This window comes from Oncorhynchus clarkii, chromosome 10, assembly GCF_045791955.1.
Source record: "Oncorhynchus clarkii lewisi isolate Uvic-CL-2024 chromosome 10, UVic_Ocla_1.0, whole genome shotgun sequence".
Classification (NCBI taxonomy): domain Eukaryota; kingdom Metazoa; phylum Chordata; class Actinopteri; order Salmoniformes; family Salmonidae; genus Oncorhynchus; species Oncorhynchus clarkii.
Genome location: NC_092156.1, coordinates 67,901,907 through 67,914,818, shown reverse-complemented (window position 1 = coordinate 67,914,818; position 12,912 = coordinate 67,901,907). Strand labels below are relative to the sequence as shown.

The following is a 12,912-nucleotide window of genomic DNA, read 5'->3' as shown; positions in this document are numbered from 1 at the left end:
GGCACCCTATCCCTGGCTCTGTTACTCCATGCATACTTCCTGTGTTGTGTTAGGGTTGGCTAGCTTCTCCCTAGCAAGCATAGCTTAGCGTAGTCCTCCCACACTCTCCATCACTCACGGTCTGTTATTGTCTCCCAGCATTAACATAGCGTAGCCCCCATTCTCCATCACTGTCTATTATTAGCTCCTAGCGTTAGCATAGCATAGCCCATATTCTTCATCAGTGTCTATTAATGGCTACTAGCATTAGCGTAGCCCCCATTCTCAATCACTATCTATTAGCTGTTAGAATCAGCATAGCCGACATTCTCCATTACTGCCTATTATTAGCCGCTAGCATTAGCGCTCAAACAGGCTAGCGCTACAGGAAGCCTTGTTGTTCCCTCTTCTGTTCTATCCTAGATAATCCAGGTGCTTTGGGGACAGAACACAGCTGGCCACCAGGGTAAGCGATAAAATGTGACGTTAGCGATGTCACTAAATGCTACTGAGGGCAGAGGCCTTAAAATGGAGAGTGTGTTATCCCCAGCTAGGTTAGGGAGAAAGTCTTTAGCGATGGCTGAGGCTTCCAGGTAGGGATGCTGTCCGTGTCAGTGATGAAAAGTGTGCTGGCTGAGTCTTTACCTCAAGACGCAGCTATGTGGGAGGAATTTTGATGAGGATGACATTGGTCTTCTATTTCTCTGTCTTGCGTTTCCCCTCTCTCTCGCTAGCCCTCGTCTCTTTGTTTTTCCACCATAGTGAGACAGAACTTACATTCTCTACGATCATGTGTTAGTGAATACGTCTCTCTTTCTCTCTCTAGGAGTTTACAACAGCTCCTGGACCATGAGGAAGATGATGTTGAGGAGACATTTTGTCTAAACTTTGCTGTAAGTCCTCACAGGGCCCCCCCTGTTGTGAATTGTGCCAACTCTTGGAGATGTCTGAACCCCAAACAAAACATAAACCCACTCCCTCCTGAAACACTACGTCATTACCCATTTAAAAGATGACTGTACAGAAAGATCTTCACAACATTCAGATGCCAAATCAGATTCTGCAGTAGAAATGGATGATATTTAGTTGCCTGACTGAATGATATCTAAACCCCCACTGTGTCCATCCCAGATCACCAGAGAGTACTATGGTCTGACGGAAGTTAAGGAGCTTATCCCTGGAGGAGACCGCATCACTGTGGACAAGAACAACAGGTGGGGCCCCTTTATTTATTTATTTATATATATATATATATATATATATATATATACACACACACTTCTCAAAAAAAATTATGGGAACACTTAAACAACACAATGTAACTCTAAGTCAATCACACTTCTGTGAAATCAAACTGTCCACTTAGGAAGCAACACTGATTGACAATAAATTTCACATGCTGTTGTGCAAATGGAATAGACAACAGGTGGAAATTATAGGCAATTAGCAAGACACCCCCAATAAAGGAGTGGTTCTGTAGGGGGTGACCACAGACCACTTCTCAGTTCCTATGCTTCCTGGCTGATGTTTCACTCTAGTGGTAGCATGAGACTGAGTCTACAACCCACACAAGTGGCTCAGGTAGTGCAGCTCATCCAGGATGGCACATCAATGCGAGCTGTGGCAAGAAGGATTGCTGTGTCTGTCAGCATAGTGTCCAGAGCATAGAGGCGCTACCAGGAGACAGGCCAGTACAGTGCCTTGCGAAAGTATTCGGCCCCCTTGAACTTTGCGACCTTTTGCCACATTTCAGGCTTCAAACATAAAGATATAAAACTGTATTTTTTTGTGAAGAATCAACAACAAGTGGGACACAATCATGAAGTGGAACGACACAGAATAATTTTGCACGCCCAATTTTTCAGTTTTTGATTTGTTAAAAAAGTTTGAAATATCCAATAAATGTCGTTCCACTTCATGATTGTGTCCCATTTGTTGTTGATTCTTCACAAAAAAATACAGTTTTATATCTTTATGTTTGAAGCCTGAAATGTGGCAAAAGGTCGCAAAGTTCAAGGGGGCCAAATACTTTCGCAAGTCACTGTAATATATTGTGTCATTGCAGTCAGTTTTATTGTAAATACGAATAGAATATGTTTCTCTACATTAATGTGGATGCTAACATGATTACGGATAATCCTGAATGAATTGTGAAGAAGTTAGACGTACAAATATTAAGATATGATAACCTCTCACCATTACAAGAACATGGGATGTTAGCATTGTTTTCGGGGGGTAGCAGAGTGCAGAGCCAAAACAACCAAAAATGTTTCGCTGTCCCAATACTTTTGGAGCTCACTGTATTTTGAGGCGGCCCTTCTGTCACTGACACAGAGTTAGAGCAGCTAATGGAGGAGTCCATTGAGGTAACAGTACGGGGGTGTGCTGGAAGCTTGTGTTGAACAGATGGGGATGTCCCCAGCTGGGATTGGGTTCAGAACAACAGCAGCCCACATCTCTCCACAAATCCTCATTATACTTTGACTAGCCATTTGGCCGTGGGGCCAAATCCTCAGGGCCTCCACCCAGAGAGAGAGAGCAAGCGAAAAACTAACCCATTCATCCTGCCAAAACAGAGTCAGACTACGAAGGCCGTTTTGAAGGCTGTCTGTTATGACTTGAAGTGCAGGCATATCTAGAATTTTCAAGTGGCAGATAGCCTAGTGGTTAAGAACACAGGACCAGTAACTGAAAGGTGACTAGGTGAAAAATCTTTCAATGTACTCTTGAGCAAGGCACTTAACCCTAATTGTTGCTGTGGATAGGACCGTCTACTAAAATGTAAATAAGTGAAAGCATAATTCCAGGAGTTTTTCCTACTTATAGACTATAACTGCAGCCCAGAGTTTTCCTGGACAGGTCACATGGTCAGGAAAAACTGAAACAATGAGTTGAGTCACCTTTCCTCTTCATTACACCGAGGGAGGTTTGTTTATTGTGAGTGGAGTTGTGGAGGTTAGCTTAGCCCACAGATGCTATGGCAAGTTTCCTGCTCCCATTCCTCATTGCCGTTTGCCAGATCAAGTGTTTTTATTTCTGGCTGTGGGGCTCGTCAGTTAAATCTCTGGAGGGAGAGGCTGGGGAGTGTGTGTGTGTCTGTTTGAGTGTGACTGTGTCAGTGTGTGTGAGTGTATATTAGCCACGTGTGTGTGTGTTAGTAAGAAAGGGAGAGTAGGCCGAAGAGCAACGTTTCTATTCCCCTGCAGCTCTCCTTACGTCTCTGTAGCTGGCTGCTACAGTATCTGTCAGGAAATCAGGTGGGTGGCCAACCATGTTGCTACACAGAGTTCACACATCCTCCCTGGGCCATGCTGTGCTGAACTCCAGGCCTGACACACACTGCCATCATCATCTTATCCTCCTCACAGGAACCTCACACAGGGACAGATTGTGTGTGTGTGTGTGTGTGTGTGTGTGTGTTAAACATCCTATGTGCAAGGGCACATTTGACTCTCTATCCAGTCATGTGCTGTTTTAAAGATAAAGTTCTTTACCAGTTAAGTTCCTGACTAAATGAGAGAAATTAATCAGGATAGTCCCATCCTTTAACTGTCATGGTTGTTTATTACTAGGATGAAAGTATTAATGAGTAGAGCTACAATCCATATTGCAGAATGCGCAGTACCCAGCCCCTTAATAGTGACTAAATTCAAGATGGGTGTCTCAGTCCCATGGATCTCAATTATAGATGGTTATGGTGGTGGGTTATGTATGGTCTATTTTAATCTGTTTTGATTGGCCGATGCAGTGGCCAAGGGTCTCCGGGTCTCCAATCTGCCCAGTAGAGCGTGTCTCCAGAACACAGAACACCTCCCCTGTGACACCTCCTCCTGGGAGAGACCGCTAGTCTATGTCACAAATGGCAACCTATTTCCTTTGAAGTAGTGCACTATATAGGGAATTGGGTGCCATTTGAGGCACAGGCTTAGTGCTGCTCTCACTGATATTCTCTATCCTCACAAATCCCTATTCCCCTCCTGAGGGGATAGGCCTGCCATGAGAATGAAGTTATACTGACAGTCACAGGAACAACATGTTCAGTCGCAGCCTCAAAGGAACATTTCACCAAAAAACTATATTTTGGTATTTGTTTCATTTGTCCATTGTTGACAGTGTCCCAAAATGTTTTGCTTGTCAGCAATCACATTTTCAAGATATGTAATGTTCAAAATACAGAAATCATCCCTGTATGATGAATTTTGCATCATATGATTAATTTTAATAACAAACTTGTTAATCAAATGATAGAGTAATGACAAACTCAATCAAAAGGCCTCGCTCTGTCAGAGTATAACTTATTCAATCCTCAAGCTGAAGGAAAGTCCTTTGTTTAAACAGTTCTATGGCGCTTGGATAGTCTTCAGCAGCTCCTGCTGCTCTCCATGTGGGGAAACCATTCATTTAAACCATAAGGAGGCCACTCAGGCCAGCTGACCTGTAGAGCAGTGGGTTATGGGCCATGTAGTCTTCACCATGATGGCCATCTTAGGGCTGAGTGGCATGGCCATAGGTGGAGGGGCTTGTCACATTGTGTGTGTAGTATTAGTGCAGCAACATGAGACAGGCAGGGGTTTAAGCAATAACAAATGAAAATGGTTACAGGGAATTTCTCTCACTTAAAAATCATATGAAGATGGCATAAGTCATGGCAAAATGTGCAGAATATCACTAAATTCGCTTTGAAACTGCAAACGTTTCTCTCCGCCCCATCGCAAAATGTGTATAAGTGCCAGAAATTGGCTTTAAAACTACAACATTTTCTCTCCGTCCCATGTTAAATAGTAGAATTGCATGAAATTAGTTTCACAACTGCAAAACTTTCTCTCCGCCCCATGGCAAAATGTGTAGAATTGCAGGAAATTATTAAAATGTCAAATGTTTCTATTTGCTGCCAAGAGTGCTTGCATTCGGCCCACAAAAGGTTAGGGCTGGCACTGGCTATTAACTACAACCAGACTACTGATTGGATCTCCAAAATTAGGATGGTTAACTGTATGGCCACTCAATATTCTTTGTTATGTCTGTCTGTCTGTGTCTCTCTCTGTGTCAGGGAGGAGTTTGTGGAGGCCTACTTGAAGTACATGTTCAGGGACTCAGTGAGCGAGCTGTACCAGGCCTTCTCCTCTGGGTTCCTGAAGGTGTGTGGTGGGAAGATCCTGTCGCTGTTCCAGCCCTCTGAGCTTATGGCCATGGTGGTGGGAAACAACAACTATAACTGGGAGGAAATGGAGAAGGTGAGCTTTAAAGCTAACGCTCATGCTAATGGTAGGTGATACGAAGCTAACCCTAATGGTAGGTCATACGAAGCTAACCCTAATGGTAGGTGATGGAGAATGTGAGTGCTAATGCTAAGCTAATCCTAATGGTAGGTGATGGAGAATGCTAAGCTAACCCTACATGGTAGATGATGGAGAATGTAAGAGTGAATACACCCCAGGGCAGTCGATCACTGAGTCAAACATCCACGGAAAACACTGGTGTTGACACTACATACCGTTACCGGAGAACATCAAAATGGGTGTGAAATATAATAAAACAGTTGATGCCATACTGCAAAGCACAGTGTCAAAACTAATCAAAATAATTGTTTTAATTGTTGACCCATCACTAAAACGAACCTGTCTTGACCAGGCAGTTCCCGAGGGCATAGCCAATTAGACAAAACCCTTCAGTCAGAAACCAGGAAGTTCGAGCGTCTGTCTGGTCAAGTTCGAGTGTCGGGACATGTATGGCTCGCTGAGCCGGGGAGGGCATGGGGATTAGCCATTGGCTAATGGAGGAAGTTAAAAAGGTCACCGTAAGTAATGTACACTGGGCTTCTCCTGGATTCGTGTTGTTTTTAGCGTGTTGATGTCTTCAGATGATTGTCAGGGGTCTGTGATCTGTGTTTACTGCGAGTGTCGTGTGCAGGATATTGACAACATGATGGGGACTCTGGCATAAGCGGGGTGTTTTCACAGCACTGCTCAGAATGTGGGAAATGTGTATGAAGTTTGAACGCTGGGGTTAGATTAGGCTAGGTAAAGGGTCTGCACCACACACACACACACAGCTCTGAGGAATTCCACAGGCTGTCACATATGAAGGAATCATGTTCTTACTCTGAATAACACTTAATGATAGTGACCAAGTAGAATGCTCTATACAAATCATAGCAGTTGGCCAACTTCAGTTACATAACTGTCCCTAATATAATATAACCATATTATGTTGTTTTGGCTTTTCTACTACAGAATGCGGTTTACAAAGGAGAGTATTCAGCCACTCATCCGACTGTGAGGATGTTTTGGGAGGTATTCCATGAGTTCCCTCTGGAAAAGAAGAAGCGGTTCTTATGTAAGTACTAGGTAGAGCCCTCGGTTCTTATGTAAGTACTAGGTAGAGCCCTCGGTTCTTATGTAAGTACTAGGTAGAGCCCTCAGTTCTTATGTAAGTACTAGGTAGAGCCCTCAGTTCTTATGTAAGTACTAGGTAGAGCCCTCAGTTCTTATGTAAGTACTAGGTAGAGCCCTCGGTTCTTTTCTAAGTATTAATACGAGAGCCCTCGGTTCTTATGTAAATACTGAGTAGAGCACTCGGTTCTTATGTAAGTACTGAGTAGAGCCCTCGGTTCTTATGTAAGTACTGAGTAGAGCCCTCGGTTCTTATGTAAATACTGAGTAGAGCCCTCGGTTCTTATGTAAGTACTGAGTAGAGCCCTCGGTTCTTATGTAAGTACTAGGTAGAGCCCTCGGTTCTTATGTAAGTACTAGGTAGAGCCCTCGGTTCTTATGTAAGTACTAGGTAGAGCCCTCGGTTCTTATGTAAGTACTAGGTAGAGCCCTCGGTTCTTATGTAAGTACTAGGTAGAGCCCTCGGTTCTTATGTAAGTACTAGGTAGAGCCCTCGGTTCTTATGTAAGTACTAGGTAGAGCCCTCGGTTCTTATGTAAGTACTAGGTAGAGCCCTCGGTTCTTATGTAAGTACTAGGTAGAGCCCTCGGTTCTTATGTAAGTACTAGGTAGAGCCCTCGGTTCTTATGTAAGTACTAGGTAGAGCCCTCGGTTCTTATGTAAGTACTAGGTAGAGCCCTCGGTTCTTATGTAAGTACTAGGTAGAGCCCTCAGTTCTTATGTAAGTACTAGGTAGAGCCCTCAGTTCTTATGTAAGTACTAGGTAGAGCCCTCAGTTCTTATGTAAGTACTAGGTAGAGCCCTCAGTTCTTATGTAAGTACTAGGTAGAGCCCTCGGTTCATTTGTAAGTATTAATACGTGAGCCCTCGGTTCTTATGTAAATACTGAGTAGAGCCTTCAGCCAACACCTCGTTAAACTATCACAATGACAGTCTGTAGTTTTACTCAAGGTCTAAATAGGCACTTACTAGTGTTGGGACTTAGCCAGTGGCTCAAGCTCAATGTTATCTATTTCTAACGCTACAATGAAAAAAAGCTGCTTGAGTATTAGTACTCTCAGCCTCTGATACTGTACATCTAACGCTATCTCTCCCTCTCTCAACTATAATACTATACCTAATGCTAACACTAGCCCTCCCCTTTACTGTCCCCTCTTTCCCAGTATTCCTGACGGGCAGCGACCGCATCCCCATCCATGGCATGGAGAGCCTTCGCATCTCCATCCAGTCCACGTCGGCCGAGGAGCACTATCTGCCCGTGGCCCACACCTGCTACAACCTGCTGGACATGCCCCGCTACCAGACCAAAGAGACCCTACACCGCCGTCTCACCCAGGCCGTGGAGCAGTACGAGGGCTTCAGCCTGGTGTGAGACCGTGGCTGGGTCAGTGGCTCCCCCTAGAGGCCTGGAGGACCAGGGGGGGGAATTAGCATGGCTGCTAATGCTAATGTACTTTAATAACAACGCCCTGTGAATGGGGGTGGCTGGATGGACGGATAGGTGGTGGGAAGGGGCCTCTTTTCCATAGCACTTTCCCTATACAGTTTACCGTAAGAGATTATATATTTTGAGTTATAATTGTCTTCTATGCAGATTGATGTACATAACTTGAACAGTTTTAATTAAACCAGCTTTTTTTGTTGCTTTAAGATAATTTATTGAATTGAATAGTTTTTTGGGATTTGAAAAATTATACATGTCAGAGGTGAACATTGAAGCCCTTTACCTGGGATCTGGTCTTTTACCGCTGTTCTTGGGTCAGTTTGATGACAGATGATACCAGATTAATACAACAGTCTGGCCTTTTACCGTTGATCTTGGGACAGTTTGAGGACAGATGATACCAGATTAATACATGAGTGAACAGCAGGCAGACAGTTCCATACTCAAGCCCAATAAATACATGGCATTCTAATGCCATACCCACAATACCAGTCTATTTCTACATTAAAAAGACGAACTGAACGACTGGAGTTACTTACATGTCCTCAATCTTACATGTATCAATATTTCTTTGATTGCGATGCCGTTGGAGTGATTTTATTACAGTAGTATTGGTGAAGTGTCTTTTTTAATGGATGTTAAAATGTCTGTGTGCATGTTGTCGAGAGGAAACGCTAAAAAGACTTATTATTACATTATAAACACAAATACAGCTAATCCACATCTCTTTGATCCCGGTAACCCCAGATTAGGAATAAATAATCTCAATGTCAGAATGAGTGCACATTTGTGGCCTGGCGGATTTACAGATGATCTGTTCATGGTTACCACCGGTTCCTTCTGTGATGACACAGCATTCGGACCAAAGACATTAGGATTGGTTGATTTGACCTGCAGAATTAGTCTTGGGTCATTGATTAGGTTTAAGGAACAGATTATATTTGGTCATGTTATTAGCAATAACGAACAGCTCAGTAATGTAATGACGTTTGTATGAGGGTCAGGGGACGCTGCACTCTGAACATCTCTGCATCGTTTCCCGGCCGTTACTTCAATTACTATTCTCTCAAGTGTATCTGGATCGTGTGTTGATATGCAAGTGATAGAAATAACTTTGTCTGTGCATTCTGCCTATTCAGTCCTATTACCGAACGTCTCAGCCAATGGAGGTATTTTATTGTATACCATTTCTCTTAAGCTATGTCTTTCTCCACTGTAACGTCGTTATCTATAGGGACGGCTGGTCTCCTTGTTTGTCTTTTGTTTTAATACATCAATAGCCACAAATTTGCCCAAGGGGAATAATTACTATTTTGATTGTCACCCTCAGTGTCGACAATGACATAATAAACAAAAGCAAATGTCAGTGAACTTTTGTTTATTCAAAGCTGTGCTAGGGCAATACCTGAGGGAGGCTCAGTGTGTTCTATTATAGCCTGGTCCTTAATCCATTTGTGCTGTTTTGCTGACTAAAGCTGTTGGCAAGACAACAAACCGATCAGTGACCAGGCTAGGGGAAAAGCCTATTCATTCCTATTATTCTTATTTCACCACGGTAATGGCGACAATTCCAAATCATGGGGTCAATGTTTGCAAATAAGGGCTTATTAGTGGATCTATAACTGGATTGTTTCAAGTATATCATATTTAATTTTGTACCTTCTAAATGGATGACATTTTTTCCCTGAACAAATAAAACGTAATTCCAGCTTGCCCTGTAGTTGTGTTTTAAATCAAGAAGCTATTTTATAGGTTGGTCTGGGAATAAGGATTTGCTTGTGGATAAATGAGCGGTGCATATAGGGGGACTTTGTGTAAAGAAATTCATTTTGTTGTAGAGTTCAACCAATATGAATGACATTGTGTTCTTGAAGTATTTCCCTGTGAAATGTGTTGACATTCACCACACCAATTCAGTACCACACAAACACACCAATGAAAACCCAACGCCAACAAACTCAGTAAAAATATGTTTGGTTTTATATTATATATACAATTTATGTACTAAAATGTACACACCCATAATTCATTATGTCCACCAGTGTTTTACATTCAATAAAAACGAAAGTCACACTATTAAAATGATCCATTTTGGAGAAAAAGGAAAAATGTACTTGCTCACTTAGCAATGTAAACATAGATCTGGATCCATATTTACAAGGAACAAATAGGCTATGAAAATACCTACATAAAAAAAGAAAGCAGCATGCCTTGATTGAGTATTGAAGGCTCTGCGTTGGGGATTGGCAGCTATTTTGATAGTTATTGGGACTTTTCTTTAAGGATGGATGTTCCACACAAAATGGCCCTTGTCGGTCTTGAAAAGTTTGAGCCAAAATATACCACTGATTTCAAGACAGGATAGCTTATTTTCACACAAAGTGAATAGGAAAAGAACACACCAATGCAAAATAATATACAAGCAGTCAAATTCATAAGTGACTGATGACCATGATCACAATAATTCATGAAATTGTATACATTGATCCACTACACTATTTTGGTATGCAATCTGAGTCATTTTCTTTGGATCACAAGAACACATCAGACTATTTGTTTTGCATTCTAGTTCTCAGTTTAAACAAATTAACGCTCCTCTGACATTTCCTCATAGTATGCTAAAAATACACACAATTTCTGGAAACAAACAAATATAAGCATTGATGATAAGTGTGTTTTTCCTAGGTTAACATCGAGATTATTGCCACGTTCACGTGCTAGTCGGAACTAGGAAAGTCGGAAATGTTCGACTTGCTAACTGGTTGTATTTATACATGTGCAGCGTTCAACTAGTTTGCAAGTCGAAAATGTCAGAGTTTGTGGCATATGGCACCAATCATGAGTTACATTTAAAAAATACATCCATTGGCTGAACTCTGCTAGACTGGCTGTCTGATTGGTTGTTTGCATGCAGATTGTAACTGTCTGTCTCCCTTACAAAAATACACAATCCCCTCATTCAATTTCTGATTACAAAATCTTGTTTCTCAAAATGGCAATACCTTAAAGTACATAATCCCAAATCTAATGTTACACTCCACATTAAGACTTTTTTTGAATCCAATATAAAAGTCTATATGAACTATATGAGTCTATATAAACATTCAAAGGAAGAAAAATAAATTAAATCAATACAACACTCTTTGTAAATGTATCCTTTAAATTAGTGATGACTATTTGATATAGGGTAGTTCTTGGTATCAATCAATATCAAGATGCACCCCAATTTTTTTTTTAAATCTTCCTTTGAAAAAAGGTTGGTTTTGGTCCACTCTGCGGGGTCAGGAAAATTAGGATGTTTCTGGTTCAGGGATACAGTATTTTCCTCCACTTCCCCTGAAAAACCGATGTGGGGACTCTACTCAGGCGTCTTTTAAGGCCTGCTACGTTAGGTTAGTAGTCATTCAAAGATGCCCGACATTTTGAGTTCCGGGGTTCTTCTTCTATACGAGGGAAACAACAGACAAGATGGAGTAGCCTCCGGGGCAGCACCTACATGTCAGTTCCAACACCTCTCAGGTCAGTAACTAAGCCATACCGTTTCCCTTCTACAGTTAGGATTAATCAGGGGGCAACATGTTGGCATCTCCTGAAGCCAAATGAGTCTATGGCACAAGAAAAAAATAAACATATTGTGAGGGATGATGAGGTGTATCTGTTTTCCTTTCCATGGGCTGGTGTGGTTCATCTCTTATTGAGACTGAGCCTCATTCATTCCTCTGTCAGTCTTTGATGTTTTATTTTCTTTAGGGGAACTTAGAGGCATCTCCTTTGCTGATGAGAACCTCTATCAGTCTAAGCTTGGCTTTGATGTGCTTGTATTCGTTATACTCTACCGCCAAAGGGGAGCGGTCTTCCTTCTGCACGTTTCTACGGCAACAGCAAGTGGGAGGAAGCAAAATACAAACATTAGCTGAATGGACGACGGTCAAAATGGCTGTGCAACCAAAGATGAAGGACAGTACATCACCTCGCATCATCTAATTGTTTACATTTAGTCCAACTATGACACGAAACAAAACCGGAAACGTCATCTTACCTGCCGTTTTGCCTGAAGAATTGATCTTCAAACTCTCTTAGGTTCTTGCGGATTCTCTTTTTCTCCTCCCGGGCCTCTTGTAGCTGCTCCACTAGTTCCGGCCTGTGTGTGGGGGAGAGACAAACACTGCTTTAGGCATCTGAACCTCAAAGGTTGTTTTGACTCTAAAAGGCTTTTAAAGTCCTTCAGGTTGTTTCAATCTTAGTTGTTTAAGAAGTGAACGTTCTTCTAAACACATGAAATACCACAGCTAACTTGAATAGATAAGACATCAACAATAACACGAGACTACTAATGATTGCACTACTTTAATTCTACAATCTAAACTACAATGCCTGTGTTATTCACCCATCCAGATGCTTTAGATATAGGTCAATTATATTTAATCCAATTCAACTTTATTTATCCCCTCAGGGACAATTAAGAAGAGGTCAGGGCCGTCTTGGGTGCTTACATGGTGGCCGAATGCAGGTTGGACAGACGCATGTCGGTGGTGTTCTTGGAGGGCGAGAGCTCGTCGACGGGCGAGATGAAGCCGTCCGTCTCCTCCTCCAGCTGGTCCAGGAAGCCCAGCATACTGAAGTCTGGACGCACTGTCCCTGTGATCTGGGGCTTGTTGTTGGACTCGGAGTCATCCTCAGAGCCATCCTCCTCCTCCTATGGGCACAAAACCAGCGAAGGGGGAGGTCAGTGGAGGGTTAAGGGGGAAAGGGTGAGCGATGCTGGGGTGAACTGATCGTAGTGCCATGGGGCTGTCAAGGGACCCCCAAGGTCAAGAGCTATGTTAATGCAAGAGAATCAAGTATTGTTAATTTAATGTTACTGGAATCAGAGCACAAAGAAACATTTATTCAGTCGTTTTTCAGGCACAGGCCAGTTTGATGAGGTTAATACATGTCTATTGTTAATTTTTCCACTTTGAATTTATTTTAGATTGTCTCAATCAGAACTGTTCTAACACATCCACAAATTGCAGCACAGACGTGATGAGCATCTCAAGACCAGAGTTGATTTGACGATCTCCCTATTTTTGCTTGATTGGATTATTTGATCATCTG

At 42.3% G+C, this 12,912-nt stretch overlaps 2 protein-coding genes across 5 annotated transcripts in view; one reads left to right on the top strand and one right to left on the bottom strand.

Annotated features, from left to right (window-relative positions):
• Nucleotides 1–9,528, top strand: part of LOC139419041 (HECT and RLD domain containing E3 ubiquitin protein ligase 3) — a 35,776-nt gene extending 26,248 nt beyond the window's left edge. For all 4 annotated transcript variants that reach the window (XM_071168900.1, XM_071168902.1, XM_071168901.1 and 1 more), the window contains 5 exons: nucleotides 806–872; nucleotides 1,111–1,193; nucleotides 5,030–5,213; nucleotides 6,213–6,315; nucleotides 7,535–9,528. In XM_071168900.1, coding sequence (XP_071025001.1) covers nucleotides 806–872; nucleotides 1,111–1,193; nucleotides 5,030–5,213; nucleotides 6,213–6,315; nucleotides 7,535–7,743 — 646 coding nt within the window. In that variant the 3' untranslated portion in view covers nucleotides 7,744–9,528. The remainder of the gene's footprint in view (nucleotides 1–805; nucleotides 873–1,110; nucleotides 1,194–5,029; nucleotides 5,214–6,212; nucleotides 6,316–7,534) is intronic.
• A 244-nt stretch (nucleotides 9,529–9,772) lies between these two features.
• Nucleotides 9,773–12,912, bottom strand: part of LOC139419040 (family with sequence similarity 13 member A) — an 80,352-nt gene continuing 77,212 nt past the window's right edge. Inside the window, exons 23-25 of the mRNA XM_071168899.1 lie at nucleotides 12,309–12,511; nucleotides 11,855–11,956; nucleotides 9,773–11,685 (exon numbers count right to left, since the gene is read on the bottom strand). Coding sequence (XP_071025000.1) covers nucleotides 11,562–11,685; nucleotides 11,855–11,956; nucleotides 12,309–12,511 — 429 coding nt within the window. The 3' untranslated portion in view covers nucleotides 9,773–11,561. The remainder of the gene's footprint in view (nucleotides 11,686–11,854; nucleotides 11,957–12,308; nucleotides 12,512–12,912) is intronic.